The 16,504-nt window shown below is 47.9% G+C and overlaps 1 protein-coding gene across 2 annotated transcripts in view; it reads right to left on the bottom strand.

Moving 5' to 3' along the window:
* Nucleotides 1–16,504, bottom strand: part of LOC119951080 (adhesion G protein-coupled receptor A3-like) — a 664,838-nt gene that overhangs the window by 325,299 nt on the left and 323,035 nt on the right. For both annotated transcript variants that reach the window (XM_038774125.1, XM_038774126.1), the window contains exon 7: nucleotides 2,619–2,832. In XM_038774125.1, coding sequence (XP_038630053.1) covers nucleotides 2,619–2,832 — 214 coding nt within the window. The remainder of the gene's footprint in view (nucleotides 1–2,618; nucleotides 2,833–16,504) is intronic.

Raw genomic sequence — 16,504 nt, 5'->3', positions numbered from 1 at the left:
CGGCGGGATTCGGATATTTTTGCGCGGCCGCTCGGCCCACCCGGGTGGTGAATCGCCGGGAGTGCCACGTAGAGCGGCCCTCGACCGGCAGCGCGCCAACCGCTCTCTGGAGAATCGGCGGACAGGCATAGGGGCAGCGTCGAGTGATTGAGGCCCATCCTGGCGATTCACTGGCCCGGCCTGAGCTGAGAGAATCCTGCCCCTTATTACTGTTCCTTGCTCCACAGATGCTGCCCTGCCTGCTGAGTATTTCCAGCGTTATCTGTCTTTATTTCAGATTTCCAGCATTACCAGTGTTTTGCTCTTGGAAACAATTGAGTACCGGGAAGAGATGGGTCTTCTTGGTGCTCGATGGCACGGGAGATTCAAGTCTGTTTGAACCAGTACTTTTTCAACTGAAGACTACACAGCTAAGCGGCTGGATTCTCTGCTGTCAGGATGCTCTGTTTTGCCGGCAGCCCAGGGGTTTCCCGACGGTGTGGGGCTACCCCACAAAGGGAAACCCCACTGACCAGTCGGCAAAACGGAGCACCCGCCAGTGTACTGATCCAGAAATATGGTACGGTGGGACAGAGAATCCAGCCCCTGGTTTCCGTATCACCCAGCTAGGTTATTTTATGGTTTATAATATTCACTATTCACAATATATATTAATGATTTAGATGAGGGAACTAAATGTAATATCTCTAAATTTGCAGATGACACAAAGCCAGGTGGGAAGGTGAGAATCATCATGGAATCATAGAAACCACAGTGCAGAAGTAGGACATTTGGCCCATTGAGTCTGCACCGGCCCTTGGAAAGAGCATGCTACTTAATCCCACAACCCGACCCTATGCCCGTAACCAGTAACCCATCTAAACCTTTGTGGACACCGAGGGCAATTTAGCATGGCCACCTAACCTGCACATCTTTGGACTGTGGGAGGAAACAGAACACCCGGAGGAAACCCACGCAGACACGGGGAGAAAGTGCAGACTCCAGACAGACAGTGACCCAAGCCAGGAATTGAACCTGGGACCCTGGAGCTGTGAAACAACAGTGCTAACCACTGTGCTACCGTGAGCTGTGAGGATGACGCAGAGATCCTTCAGTGTGATTTGGACAAGTTGAGTGAGTGGGCAGATACATGGCAGATGGAGTATAATACGGACAAATGTGAGATTATCCACTTTGGTAGCAACGACAGGAAGGCAGATTATTATCTGAATGGTTATAAATTGAGAGAGGGGAATGTACAACAAGACTGGAGTAGCTGGGTGATACGGTCACCAGTCTCTGAGGGTAAGCATACACGTCAGCAGATGGTGAAGAAGGCAAACGATATGTTGACCTTCATAGGCGAAAGGATGAGAACACAGGAGTGGGGATGTTTTGTTGCAATCATGCAGGGCCTTGGGTGGGACCACACCTGGAATATTGTGTGAAGTTTTGGTTTCATTATCTGAGCAAGGATGTTCTTGCTAGAGGGAGTGCAGCAATAGCTTACCAGACTTGATTCCTGGGATGGCTGGGCTGATATGTGAGGAAAGATTGAGTTGGTTAGGGTTGTATTTGCTAAAGTTCAGAAGAATGAGGTGGTCCTCATAAAAACCGATAAAATTCTAACAGGACGAGACAGGTAGTTTCAGGAAGGATGTTCCCAATGGTGGGGGAGTCCAGAACCAGGGATCACAGTCTGAGGATACGGGATTGACCATTTAGGACTGTGAAGAAGAGACATTTCTTCGCCCAGAGGGTGGTGGGCCTGCGCAATTGTCTACCACAGAAAGTAGTTGAGGCCAAATCATTGTATGTTTTCAAGAGGGAGTTAGGTATAGCTCTTGGGGCGATAGGGATCACAGGATATGGCGGGGAAGGCGGGAACAGCCTATTGAGTCGGATGATCATGATGAACAGCAGAGCAGTTTCGAAGGGCCAAATAGCCATCTCCTGTTCATCTCTCCTATGTTTCCATCAAAGCTGAGTGGTTAGCTTGGGAATGGGAATTGCCTGCATCATTCATGGGTGAAAGCATTCATCACTAATTCATGTGGCATTTGTTATGCCATATGTAGCAAACACTTGCAACAAAATGAGCATACTAGAGTATACTTTGCTTGGATCATGAGAGCCATCCTATGGATTGGTGCTTATGGTATGTTTTCACCATGAGTTCATTGGAATATTTGCTTTGTCCAACAGATAAGTATTAAAATAAAATATTTTTCAAAACGTGAGTTAAAATAAAAACAAGCACAAGACGTATTCGTACTATATTTAGAAGTTACTAATAAGATTTAAATTTGAACCTGAATTCTTTTGTCAACCTAGTTTGCGGTATAGAGAGCGACAAATGACGCTAAAATGCTTGAAGCATCTGTAATTATTGTTCACTCCAGAAGGTGGCACTCACACTGAAGACAACGCAATGGTGTGAGATATTACTTTGACTTCCATCACTAAATTTATGCTCTAGCCCCCAAGTGCTGTACACTCTACAACATGTCATGTGTAGCATGCAACAATACCGAGAAATCTCAGATATACACTTTCTGGACTATGATGTAACACAGAATGATTAGATAGCAAACAGTTCGATTATGTCCCAGAAGCAGGCAAAATAAAAATGTTCATACCTGGATATTAAACAACAGTCATGAATGATAACTGGCTCTACCAATATTTCATTATCTTCATCTGTCACCATTACGTTCCCACCATGGAGCCATTGGATTTGTGTTGATTTATCCACATAGGTTGCTGTGCACAGAAAAGGCAAGCGATCACCACGGAATACAACTTGGTGTCGGGATGGAATCATTTGAAACAAAGGCAACTCCAGAGGACCATCTGAAAATGAACAATTGTTCGATAAGTATGAAATCTAGACCAGCACAAAATATATTAATTTTTGTAAACATCATGATGTACTTCCTAAATTGACATTCCTTCACAATATTCATGGCAATTATTTCATCGCGGTTCCCTCTAATCCAAGTTACGGTACATTAACTATGCATTTCCTAATTCCAATTAGATTGAGTTCTTATATATACATGGGTAACTTATCACTCTCTGTGCACTATCATCCCTCAATCATAAAAGCATTAGATCCCTGCTTAAGTAACAGTGTTTTGCATCAGTTACCATTTTCTCATTAAATATACTAAAATAACTTTTGCTTAAAGGCATCAACTATGGGATGTCAGATGTTCCTGGTCAAGGTCGGTATTTATTCCCCATCCTTAATTGCCCTCAAGAGAGATGTGGTGAGACAGCTTCTGAAACCACTGCTCTCCATTTAATGTTAACAGGCAGGGAGTTCCACGATTTTGAGCCAGCTATAAGGCTCATTTGAGAACTCCTTCCAAACTCTTAATCTGTACCACCATGAAGGACAAGGTTGGCTGATGCATAGGAACGCCAACACCTGCAAGCGCCCTCCCAAGCCACAGACCATCATTGTTCCTTCACTGCCGCTGGGTCAAAATCCTGAAACTTCCGTCCCAGCAGCACCGTGGGTGTGTGCCTGCACCACATGGAGTGTAACAGTTGAAGGCGGCAGCTCACCACCATCTTCTCAAGCGCAATCACTGATGGGCAACAAATGCTGGCGATGCTCACACTCAGTGAAAGAATAAAACAATCACGTGACATGAACTGAATTGGCTGAAAGCTGGCATCTGTGATGGTGGGAATTTCTGGAGGGGTCCGAGGTGGATCATCGACTCTTTTGCTGAAGATGTGAACATTTCACCCTTGTCGCCTGCATTCAGACGCTAGCTTCCCAGTTGTTGAGACTAGACATATTCATGTAACCTCCTCCTTCTGTAAGCCATTCAAATGTCAACCATTGTTCACAACTGGATGAGGCATGACGGCAATCTGATATATTGTTTGGAAGATTGCTTAGCTCTCTCTATAACATGCTGCTTTTGCTGTTCGCATACTTGTGTTGTAGTTTCACCATGTTGACATTTTATTCTTAGGTCCGCCAGGGTGCTCTGGCTGGCACCAACCAATCTAACCAGACTCCCCCATCTCCTCCACCAGCCACCCTGACCTGAGCAGACTAGCCCTCAGCACCAGACTAACCCCTCCAGCACCTGACTACCCCAATTCCCTCGGCAAGGAGACATTTTGGGTGATATTTAATGGAGACAACAGGGGCTCTTGCCTGCTAGTTGAAGAGCTGGCAATGGGTCTACATTGCTTCCTGTGAGGAAGGCACCTAATTTTCAGTCTCAATGAGACACTTGATTGGGCAGCAAGGGGCTTTGCGCAGGATCAAGAACCTGGGAAGCTAAATGCCACCCCCTAAGAGATGCTGGCCTCTAAGAGGCCAGCTGGTATGTATTGCTCAACATTAACACAGCAGAGCGATGGCATCTGTCAGCAATGCACCCTCCTGAAGTGCAGGATGACAGAGTGACCTCAGACCACTAAGTGATGAAGGAAGAGGGCAATGTGGTGAAGTCGTGGGGAACATCAGTAGCGAGTGCAGGCAGGTGGCTCTGAGTGGGCACTTCCTTCCTGATGCTGGGTCCCTCAATCAGGCACTTATCACCTTCAAACGTGAGACTTTTACCACCTTCCCCCACCCACCCACCTCCCTCCCACCAAAACCCTGACAAGGTTTGCTTCTTGGGCTTCACGACTGACAGCACTCCCATCCAACATCAGGTGAATACCAGCAGTAGTGGGATGAAGCCCTTAACTGGGTATTAATCGTCCACTTTAGGGCCTTAATAGGTGGTGTGGTGGGGGTGGGGGGCATAGAGAAGGCTGTCCATGAGCCTTTTCACCCCACACATAATCAGGATAGAGGTCAGAAGGAGGCAGGTGCCCATGCGCTACCCTCACCCAATTAAATATCTCCCGGTCATCACAGTCACTCCGGAAGGGCATTAAATTCCATGAGTTCACGATAAAGGGTTACACAATTGCAAGATTATTATCTCTGTCTAATTCAAGGGAACAGACCTACAACAAAAGAGGGTCATGAAATGATAAATCTGTAGTCCTCTTTGAGGAGATCACATTGAACATCTGTGACTCCAAGACCGTGAGGGCAACAGAAAAGGTGAAGCCGTAAATTAACCAGGGGGCAGACCAGCCAGCCAGCTCCGGAGAGTGGGATGGGGAGGAGCTCAGGGGTGTCATTGGGGGGGGGGGGGGGGGGGGGGGCAGTTTTATGTCAGCTGTCACAAAGTCAAGGAATGGGATGAATATTCAGGGTTCAGGGCTCAACGCTAGGTTGCACTTGATCAAGAGACACTGGGCTTTCTTCTCTGCTGGGTACTCAATGCCAGCGTGTTGAGATCCATTAGTCCCTGGCCATTCGGGATGTGCGAGCATATCAGCCTCCTGTCAGAATACACAGTATTATAGAGCAGGGAGGGGGGAGCCAGACGGAGATAAGAGGCAACTCTGATTGCATGAAGGCATAGGCCGAGGCCAGTCCTCTAACGGGCCGGCAACTGAGCAGTGAGTGAGCAGTCGCTGTCGGACAAGGTCTGCAACTGGCTGACTCCAGGTCCGGGGGGCCAATGGGATAGAGGAGGTAATGATGTTGTCCGGCTGCGACACCAACTTAATTCTCTCTCATCCCTTGCAGGAATCTGATCGATATCCGTATGTAGCTAGTGGAGCTGGTTATTCTTCTTATTACAGCACTGGAGAAACACAGGCTCCAGTAACAAATGCAGCAGCACCCAGGGAAGACCCACTGGCAGGAGATCAGGATGTTGTGATCTATGGTTCCCCTGATCATGAAAACATGCATACAACATGAAGGTGTGTTGTAACAAGTATTTATTCTTAACATGTAGGGAGGTAACCAACAAACCCGTGTACAGACAATTATATCTAAATTACTGTAGAGCTAGGAGGTGCGACTGCCTTGTTGTCCATCCTGCTAGCAAGTGCCTGCATCTTGTCCGTCCCCTGATATACATATATATACATTTATGGCTCCATATGTGTCTGGTTCCATCTAGTGGCAGGAGGTCATAATTGTCACTATGTTCAGCTGATCATCAGCTATATATATTGGCACTGTTATATACAGTTATATATATTGGTGCAACTAGATACAGTTGTATACAGATATGCATATGTGCATATCACCACACAGGGGGCCACAGGGCAGTCTCAGTAGCCGGAGGCCGCATCAGCCATGCAGGGGCATGAAGGCGCAGGAGGAGACCAAGGGTATACATAATCAAGTGTCCTTCATGGAGCTGTCGGAAAATGTGTGCCAGAGAAGACTCCACCTCGCCAGGGAAACTGTGCAGAATCTGTGCCACATCCTTGTTGACTTGACACCATGTGACTGTGAAGGTCACGGCAGCCCTCAGTTTTACGCTAGGGGTTGTTCAAGGGCTCCATGGATTTGGATTTTGGATTTGGATTTGTTTAGTGACACGTGTACAGTGAAAAGTAGGGTTAGCCTAGGCTACAGGGATGGCTTGATGACAAAAGACATCCCCGAAGATCTTGGATGATAATGCCAGGGACTGCAGCAGAGATCTTGTACAATGAAGCTCACAGTGCCACTCTATGATAGAGCAGTGCACGGCCTCCTTAATGATGTGTTTCTGCTGCCTCGACAGGCCAGGTGAGGCCTTCCAGTGCAACCTCCAGATGGTCTCCCGTATTGTGGTGATCTGCTGTGCCCTACTTAAGCTTGCTCTGCAGCGGAACGACAACTTTCCTGAGGAAGAACTTGAGGAGCAGCATGTGCCTTTGGATGAGGAGGATGTTCAGGAGAGGGTAGAGGAACAGGCTGATGAGGAATTGAAGAATGGGGGGGCCAGGTGTGGGCAAGGGTGTGCTTGGGCAGGAGCGTTAGCAACGCCTTCATCACCTTTATGGCGTCGGACCAGCCTGTTATCTGACAGAGTCACCCACTCCCCTGCCCTGCCTGAAGCGTTGGGCACATGTGGACTTGTGAAGCAGACATATGCCACCAACACTGAAGATGGTTCAACACTATTTTGTTAACTCTTATAAAATACCAGACATACTATAACTGTGGGTTTACATGATGTTAGTTTAACTAGAGACCTGTACCTGTCCGAACCAGTTGAATCACTCAACACGTGGTGTGAGTTTGTTCTGTACTTGATGAGCTCTTGTGCTTCTGAGAGGCAGCATCCAGAATGAGCGGGAAAAGTGATGCCCTCTGTCTTTATAGTGCATGTGTTCTAACTGGTGATTGGCTGCGGTGTTTGTGCATGTTGATTGGTCCTAGAGTATGTCCATCAGTGTGTGTCTGCACCATGATATACTGGTGTATGACATCCCCCCTTTTGAAAAACAAATGTGATGTGAATGTGTGACAATAAATAGTGTGGGTGTGTGAAGAATGTTCCTAACTACATGTGAGGTGCGAAGACATATGTACAGATCTATATACAGGAAAACAAAGCTATATACAAGGGAAGGTGCCTGGTGCAGATAGTTAGAATGCAATAAATTGAACAAGAACAGTGCTATATACAAACCAATAGAAAACGATTGAACAAGGAAGGAAACATCTTAGAGAGTCCATAAATTTGCAAAGTTCATAAATTCAGTCTCTGAGGTGGGTGACGAACTCTGGTTGACCGCCTCAAGGGTGGGTCGATAGCCGCCAGGTCAGGAGCTGGGTGGGCTGCAACACAGTCAGGAGGAGGCAGAGTGACCGGAAGCTCTGCACAGTCCATGGCAGGGTCAGCAGAGGAGCTGTTCAGAGGATCCCGTGACGATTGTGGAACAAGGCAAAGGGCACGCCGACTGCGGCGCCGAATGGATCCGTCTGGTAACCGAACCAGGAAGGAGCAGGGGGGCCACCTGCCTAAGGACAACAGCAGTCGCAGACCAGCCCCCATCCGGGAGATGAATGCGAACCTTGTAGTTCGGCTGGATGTCGGGGAGATCAGCAGCAAGTGAGTCGTGTGTCGCCTTTTGCTGTGCCTGAGACGCCTGCATCTTGTGAAACACGGGAACCAGATCAAGATTCAGGATACGAATAGACGGCACCATCGTCCTCAGGGAACAATTCATCAGCAACTGTGCAGGCGACAGCCCAGTGGAGAGCGGGGCGGAGCGATAGGCCAACAAAGCGAGATAGAAGTCAGATCCGCCATCGGCAGCCTTGCAGAGTAGCCTCGTGACTATATGAACCCCCTTTTCTGCTTTGCCATTGGACTGAGGGTACAGGGGACTGGATGTGATGTGTGCGAAGTTGTACTGCCGTGCGAAGCTGGCCCATTCCTGGCTTGTGAAGCAGGGGCCATTGTCCGACATCACTGTGAGCAGGATGCCATGCCGTGCAAATATCTCTTTGCACGCCCGAATGACAGAGGATGAAGTGAGGTCATGCAACCTGATGACATCCGGGTAGTTTGAGAAGTAATCAATAATTAATACACTTGATCCTGTATACCCTTAGTCCCTACCCAGTGCGTGGAACAGGTCAATTCCCACCTTCGTCCAGGGCGATGTGACCAACTCATGGGGCATCAGAGTCTCCCGTGGTTGGGCGGGCTGAAAACGCTGGCCGGGGAGGGGGGGGGGAGGGGCAGTTGAGTGCCGCATTGGCAATGTCGTCATTGATTCCTGGCCAATAGACAGCTTCCCTGGCCCTACGGCGACATTTTTCAACCCCCAGATGGCCCTCGTGCAGCTGCTCTAGGACCAGCTGGCGCATGCTGTGCAGGATCACGATGCAGCCTAGCTTCAGGAGAACCCCATCAACGACCGCCAGATCGTCTCGAACGTTGTAAAATTGTGGGCATTGGCCCTTGAGCCACCCGTCCGTCATTAGGTGCATGACATGCTGTAGTAGGGGGTCAGCCGCTGTCTCGCGGCGAATTTGTACCAGGCGTGGATCCGATGCTGGCAAGTGGGAGGCTGCAAACGGAACTTGAGCGTCGACCTGGCAAACGAACCCTTCGTGATCGCATGGAGTGGTGACCGACCTAGAGAGGGCATCGGCAACGATAAGGTCCTAGCCAGGGGTATAAACAAGTTGGAAATCATACCTCTGGAGCTTGAGCAGGATGCGCTGGAGGCGAGGCGTCATATCATTCAAGTCCTTTTGTATTATGTTGACGAGCGAACGATGGTCTCAACAGTAAACTGGGGAAGTCCATAAACATAGTCGTGGAACTTCACGACACCGGTCAGAAGGCCGAGGCACTCCTTCTCTATTTGCTCGTAGTGCTGTTCCGTGGGGGTCATTGCCTGTGACGCATACGCAACGGGGGCCCATGACGAGGCCTCATCACGCTGCAGAAGCACGGCTCCAATGCCAGACTGACTAGCGTCCGTAGAGATTTTCGTTTCCTTAGCCGGATCAAAAAAATCCAGCACTAGGGCCATAGATAGCTTGGCCTTCAGTTCCCTCCACTCGAGCTCGTGGGCAGGGAGCCACTGGAAGTCCGTTGTCTTTCGGACCAGGTTCCTGAGAGCCGTGGTCTGCGAGGCGAGGATGGGAATAAACTTTCCTAGGAAATTTACCGTGCCCAAGAACCGGAGGACCGCTTTCTTGTCCTCGGGCGTTTTCATGGAAGTGATAGCAGCAATTTTATCCTCATCTGGCCGCACACCCAAATGGGAAATATGGTCACCCAGGAATTTAATGTCCGACTGACCGAAAGAACATTTGGCTCTATTGAGGCGGAGGCCATTCTCGTGTATGCGCTTGAAGATGCGCTTGAGGTGGCTGATGTGCTCCTGCAGGGTGGTGGACCAGATTCTTATGTCGCCTTTGATTCCCTCCATCATCTGTTCCATTAGTCTGTGAAATACCTCGGACGCCGAGATGATGCCAAATGGCATTCGGTTGTAGCAGTATCTGCCAAAGGGCGTATTGAATATGCACAGCTTTCTGCTCAATTCATCCAGCTGGATTTGACAGAAGCCTTTTGAGGTGTCGAGTTTGAGAAGAGTTTGGTATCTGCCATTTCAGACGTGAGTTCCTCACACTTGGGAATCGGGTAGTGCTCCCGCATGATATTCCGATTAAGATCCTTAGGATCTATGCAAATCCTTAGCTCACTGGAAGGTTATTTCACACAGACCATGGAACTCACACAGTCAGACGGTTCCGTGACCCTGGAGATGTCACCTTGGTCCTGGAGGTCCTGGAGCTGTTGCTTGAGGTGGTCCATAAGGGGCGCTGGGACCCTGCGAGGTGCGTGAACCACAGGTGTGGCGTTTGGCTTGAGTAGAATCTTGTGTGTATACGGGAGCGTGCCCATGCCCTCGAAGATGTTGTGGTAGTGTTGGATGATGGAGTCGAGTTGCGCCCTGAAGTCGGTGTCAGGAGAGGCAGACACATCGCTGGCAGAGAGAGAGAGTGAACCCTCTGCACCAATTTCAGCAGCTTACATTCCTGCGCACCAAGCAAGGAGGCTTTCGAGGAGGCAACGATCTCGAAGGAGAGTACAGCTGTGTGAGCACGGTGTGTCACCTCGAGTTGGCAGGAGCCACTGGCAGCGATGGCATTTCCGTTGTAATCAAGCAGTTGGCATGCAGATGGCAGGATGGCAGGCTGGACACGAAGGCTGCGAAGGTCAGATGATGTAATGAGATTGGCGGAGGCACCAGTGTCCAGGCGGAACCTTACTGGGGACCGGTTGACCGTAAGGGTGGCACACCACTCATCATCCGGATCAATACTGTGTATCGGAATGGGCTTGGTGCTGCGCTTAGGAGACATCCTGTGCTTGGTTATGATGCCGACTTGGAAAGGGGCTTGCAGGTTATCGCTGTCAAAGTCGGAGGACTGGTCTGGGACAGGCTCGTTGAGTGTGGGCTGAATGGTATGGACATCCCTGCGAGGCTGGCTGGATCTTCGGAAACTAGCAGGCTGAGTCGACCTGCATAAAGCAGCATAGTGGCCAAGTTTGCCACACTGCAAACATCGTCGGGTCTTCGCGGGACATTGCCGCTTTAAGTGGGCGGAGCCACAGTTGCCACACGCCGTTGCGTCAGCCCGTTCGTTACACCACCGTGCATGCACTGTGCGATCCAGCATGGTACACACCTGCGCAGTACGTTCTTCGACGTCGCCACGTTCGTTGCGTCCCAGCGCGGGAACCCGCGAAATGGCCGCCTTCGTCCAGGCTTAGGCCCTGGAGCGATTTGGACCCGTTCTGCCTCGTGGGGAGCTTGCCGCGCCGTTTCAGCGGCCTGGATGCGGGAATATCGCGTGGAGGCGTGCTCGTGGAACAAGCAGGTCTCAATGGCAGTGGACAGAATGAGCTTAAGAAGCTGCTGGCGAAGGGGCTCCGACTGCACACCAAAAACAATCTGTTCGCGTAACATAGAGTCAGAGGTGGACCCGGAGTTGCAGGACTGCGCAAGGACACGGAGGTGGGTGATAAAGGACTGGAAAGGTTTGTCCTTAGCCTGTAAGCGCTACTGAAAGATACAGCGCTCGAAGCTCTCATTTACCTCGACCTCGCAGTGGCTGTCGAACTTTAGGAGGACCGTCTTGAACTTTGATTTATCCTCCCCGCCAGCGAAGGTGAGCGAGTTGAAGATGTGGAGGGCATGGTCCCCGGCTGTGGAGAGGAAGAGAGCAATCTTCCATGCGTCCGAGGCAGCGTCCGGGTCCATGGCCTCAAGGTATAGCTGGAAGCGCTGTTTAAAAATCTTCCAATTGGAGCCCAGGTTCCTGGTAATGTGGAGGGGCGGCGGCAGGCGAGCGCTGTCCATACTGCAGGATGGCGTGAGACTGGTGGAAGGCTGATCACTGGAAGGTAGGTCTAAGAAGTTCTAACATCCCTCAACTACTGGTACCATGAAGTCTTGGGCACTGTGGATTCGTGAAGCAGACATATGCCACCAACACTGAAGAAGGTTCACACTATTTTATTAACTCTTATAAAATACTAGACATACTATAATTGTGGGTTTACACCAGGGGTAGGCAAACTTTTCCGTGCAAGGGCCACATTCAGAAATTCACAATTTTAAAGGGCCGCATAGTATATTAATTAATAGTCCCGGTTGTAACCAATTAGCGTGCGGCATATACCTCAGCGCTTCCCCCGGCGGCATCCTGCCTTTAGCCCTCTTTTTCTCTACTTTTCAAAAATGGCGCTTCACCCAGTTATGATTCTGGGCGCCTCATATAGAACATAGAACAGTACAGCACAGAACAGTCCCTTCAGCCCTCGATGTTGTGCCTAGCAATGATCACCCTACTCAAGTCAACGTATCCACCCTATACCAGTAACCCAACAGCCCCCCCCCCCCCCATTAACCTTATAAAAAATATATAAAAAATTTTTTTAAAAATGTTTTAAAATTTTTTTTTATGACTTGATCTTGGTGGGCCGCATAAAGACCTTTGGTGGGCCGCATAAAGACCTTTGGCGGGCCGCATGCGGCCCGCGGGCCGTAGTTTGCCCACCCCTGGTTTACACGATGTTAGTTTAACTAAAGACCTGTGCCTGTCCGAACCAGTTGAATTACTCAGCCCGTGATGTGAGTAAGGCTGCAGGGAAAGAGAAGGGGAGCAAGATAAAATGGATAATCTACCAAAGGGTCAGCAAAAGACCTAATGGGCAAAATGGCACATTTTTGTGCTGCATATGAGGTATCGTTGGGGGAGTCAGAGTGCAGAGGTTAGGAACAGTGATAGGTTGGATGAGCTGCAATATGTCATCAGGGCCACACAGTGCATTCAGCATTCTCCTGGACCATGGAGAGACATTTTAGCTAAAATCATTTCAGCGTTCTTTCATCCTCTGGTTGCGTGTACAAGGAAGATTGAGAGAAACTGATGAAGTCGGTTGCCTGGCTGTAGAAAGCATTGATGCATTGGTGTACTGCCGATTGACGGTTACACATACACATATAGAAGTCTGGAAAGAGCCAGATGCAGAGATGCTGATGATATTAGTCACCAACCCTGCTATTCACAGTTCCTGAAGCTGGGGTTGTCTGCAGGTCAGTTCACAGCAGATGGCACTGCTTCATCGCTGTATCCCGAGTGCATCCCAGCAAGAGAATGTCCAAAATGAAATGGGACCTGCTTTTAGGGGTCAATGGATGAGAGTGGATGTGGAACAAATGTCTCCATTGCAGACAAACCTCCTCGATGTCGCCTTGCTCAGCCACTTCATGTGCCTCAACAAGGATCCATACATTTTGTCAAGGTTTGCAGTAACACTTCACTGTGGCAAGCAACCTTTAAGAAAATACTTCACTGACCTTTAAAGGCTATGTTATGTGAGAATGTCAAGTACACCATGCAAATCAGAGATTGAGAAGGGAGGATTGCAGGGGGCTTCACTGGAAAAGATTGCATGTGTTAATAAAGCCCTTGCACATTCTGAGGAGCATATTCTGTGTGAGATTGCTGCCCGCCATTAAGAAAATCCACAGGAAATAGCACAATGCACTACTGACATAGGGAGAAAGTAAAATACTGCAACAAGTCATTTCCTGGCCCTTGCGTGCCAAATTGCACCAATTAAAAAAAAAACTATCCTTAAAAGTCTCTAAAGAACGCAGCTGAGGATAAACTAACAAACCGACTGAAACCTGTTACCATGCTGCAAGCTGTTAAACAGACTGCAATCAATAGACGCTCTGTCATACAGCCATTTACTGCTTTCATTACAATAACACATTTGCAAAATGTTTTCTTTATCTGGACTCTGTTGTTTCCAGGCATGATACCTTACATTGGTACAATTGTACTCTTGACACAGTACAGCCAGACACATGGACTCAAGTTACCAAAGTGCACCTTGTGAATTGCATGCAATCAACTTTTCAGCATTGTAGTTTACATTTCTTCATGTCAATTTTCCTGACACTTTCAATTATGATTGCTGCAATAATAACATTGCTTGAAAAAGGCTTTTGGGAGCATGGCCTCGAAAAACAGATAGCGTGAGACAGAAAATATTTGCTAATCATTTGGAAATCTGCTGCGCCAAATCTAACTACACTGCACCATTTAATCATTCTTAGCGTTGTGATTTATCCAGTATGGTAACATAAAATAGTTAGAATACGCCGCAACCCCAATCTAAAAGATTTCATATTCTGGCCAAGTAAACTACAGTCCACTGAACTCTGCAGTCATCCAAAAGCCACTTAATCACATTATGTCTGACAACAAACCCCAGAGTGAGCATCATGACTTTTAACTCGCATCTGATCAAATCTACATCTGTTTTGCATTCTTTTGGTTTCTTTCACACAGAGTTACTGCTTCCAAACACAAATCACTCGCAGTCTATGAATGAAAGCTAACCTCCAGAGGATGTTAAGTTATGTACAAGAAGACAATTCCTTCAGAAATATACCTGCAAGATTTTACCTCACAGTTGAAGGGCTGCAAGTGAGGGCTGGTAAACAGTGATGATTGACAGATTTTAACTCTCACTCCTCACCTGCATGAGCCTTCAGTCTCTGAGAGGAATCGCAAGGTGACCGGTGAGCAGCAGCAATAGTGCTGGGCTGTCAGATAAATGGTTGGGTGGGAAGGTGGGGGAGGGATTAGGGATCAGGAGGGTGTTTCAGTTGGAAAAATGTGGTTTCCTTGGAAGGCCTAGAGGAGCACATGTGCTTCTCTTGGCCCAGAAACGTAGAAAATGAGAATAACATGAAATTGTGGGCCTCTTCTGATTCTGCATCCATATCGTCTGATGGCCTGTGATTCAAATTGTAGTCACGGCCTGATTACATAATTGGGAGCAAATCTGCATATTTGAAAGAGTACTCTGCTGTCGAGTGTTCAGCCTGTCTGCAAAATACAGGCTAATATTATATCCCGGGAAGAGAGTGAGATTGGAGGGATTCCACTGTCCCGACTCAAGTTAAAATCGAGCCTCCCATATCCGCTGGTGGCAATCTTCGGAGTGGTGGAGCTGCCGGAGCTACTGGAGGGGAAGGGGGCCGATATTGTGGCCTTCGCCACTCTGATTGCCCGGCAACAAATTCTATTGGGGTGGAGGACGGTGGAGCCACCGAGGGTGTCGGCGTGGCTGGGCGATGTAGCAGAGCTTCTTCAGTTGTAAAGCGTTAGAGGGTCAGAGGAGGGGCTCTTCGTAAAATGGACGATGTTCTTACCCCTATTCAAGGTTTGCTTATCACCAGTGGATGGCGGGGTAGGGAAGGGGCAGGGAGGGAGAGGGGGTTTGGGAGAGAGTGACAGGGGTGTTAAGGGGAGAAAAAGGGGAAAAAACTGACAAACTGTTTGGATTGCGTTACGTTTTTGAAAGATTATGTGATTTGTGTACTTTGGTTTGAAATAAAAAAATATTTTTTTTAGAACTGGGTTTGGCAGCTTTATTTCAGATCTCTATTTGCAAACCTCCAATAACAGCTTTGGTTTCAAACCTTTTCAGCACAATAGTTGGGAATTTAGTGCAGACAAAATTAGCGGACAAATCGTTAAGATGGTCATATAGACCTGTCGTTTTTTTTAATGCATTACCTTCTCTGTCTTCTGAGCAGATACAATAATGCCACATGATAATGTTAAGCATCTGTTTGCTGGTATCTGGACAATGTTCTCAGCTAATATATCAACTCTGCATAAATGTCAATGTTACTGGTATGAATGAGGCAGAAACACCTGTGAGCCTAATAACGTGGTGAGGCAGATAAATTAAGAGTGTAAAATGAGCTATTGTTCATTAATAATCAAATAAACGAGTGTTTAAAAATATGCACTTCAGCATCAAGTCGCCACATCGTTAACTTTGCAACACTTGACGAGTGAAAAATGACATTTGTCCTCACAGTTAAAATCTGTGAGAAATGAAAGTCAACATTTGTGGGTAAAACTGCAGCAACTCCACACAATGAAGGCAAACTTGCTAACCAGTGTTAAGCATTTAGAACTCTCGTGCCACAGAAAGGAGTCCGACAAAGGTGAAGCCAGCAGATGTTCCAGAGGTCTCAATATTTTCTCCTAGTGCGGTTGAGTACTTAAGCGCCTTTCAGTTTCCCAAACTCATCCATAAAATTGTGTCTGTGTATCGGGTTTTCAGGAAGGTGAACTGTCATTCAGGATGGTCACTGATCGAGCTGCTGGAAAATGAGTTGGCACAGCTTGTGAAAGGAGCAATGGATTATTTTTTTAATCTTAATTAATTCCTTCTCAGTCAGGGAGAGAGATGATTCAAGCTGTGAACACAGCCTGGCTCAGGCTCCAACTACCTTCAAGGTCAAGAAGTGAGATTGATTAATTACTGTTAACCCCCAAAACATTGCACTTGATCATGGTTTAATATAAATTCTGTCCACTTCTATTTTAATCAAGAAAAGAGCCGCACAATTATCAAGCCTGTACATAAAAACTTAATGGGCATTTTTTCCCTCCCATTTCCAGATCAATGGCGAGAGTGGGAAATCCTGCCGGTGTCCCAAAATGTGGTTTACGCCAAAGGGATTTCCCTCTCCAGTAGTCCCCATCCCCTACAAATGATGCAATGGGAGTCCCGATGTTGAATGTCAGAATCCTCATTTGCATGAATTGAAAGATAATTATCAGGCCTTT

This window comes from Scyliorhinus canicula, chromosome 16 (genome assembly GCF_902713615.1).
Source record: "Scyliorhinus canicula chromosome 16, sScyCan1.1, whole genome shotgun sequence".
Taxonomy (NCBI): domain Eukaryota; kingdom Metazoa; phylum Chordata; class Chondrichthyes; order Carcharhiniformes; family Scyliorhinidae; genus Scyliorhinus; species Scyliorhinus canicula.
Note: the sequence above shows the minus strand (reverse complement) of the source record. Positions and strands in the feature narration are given on the sequence as shown.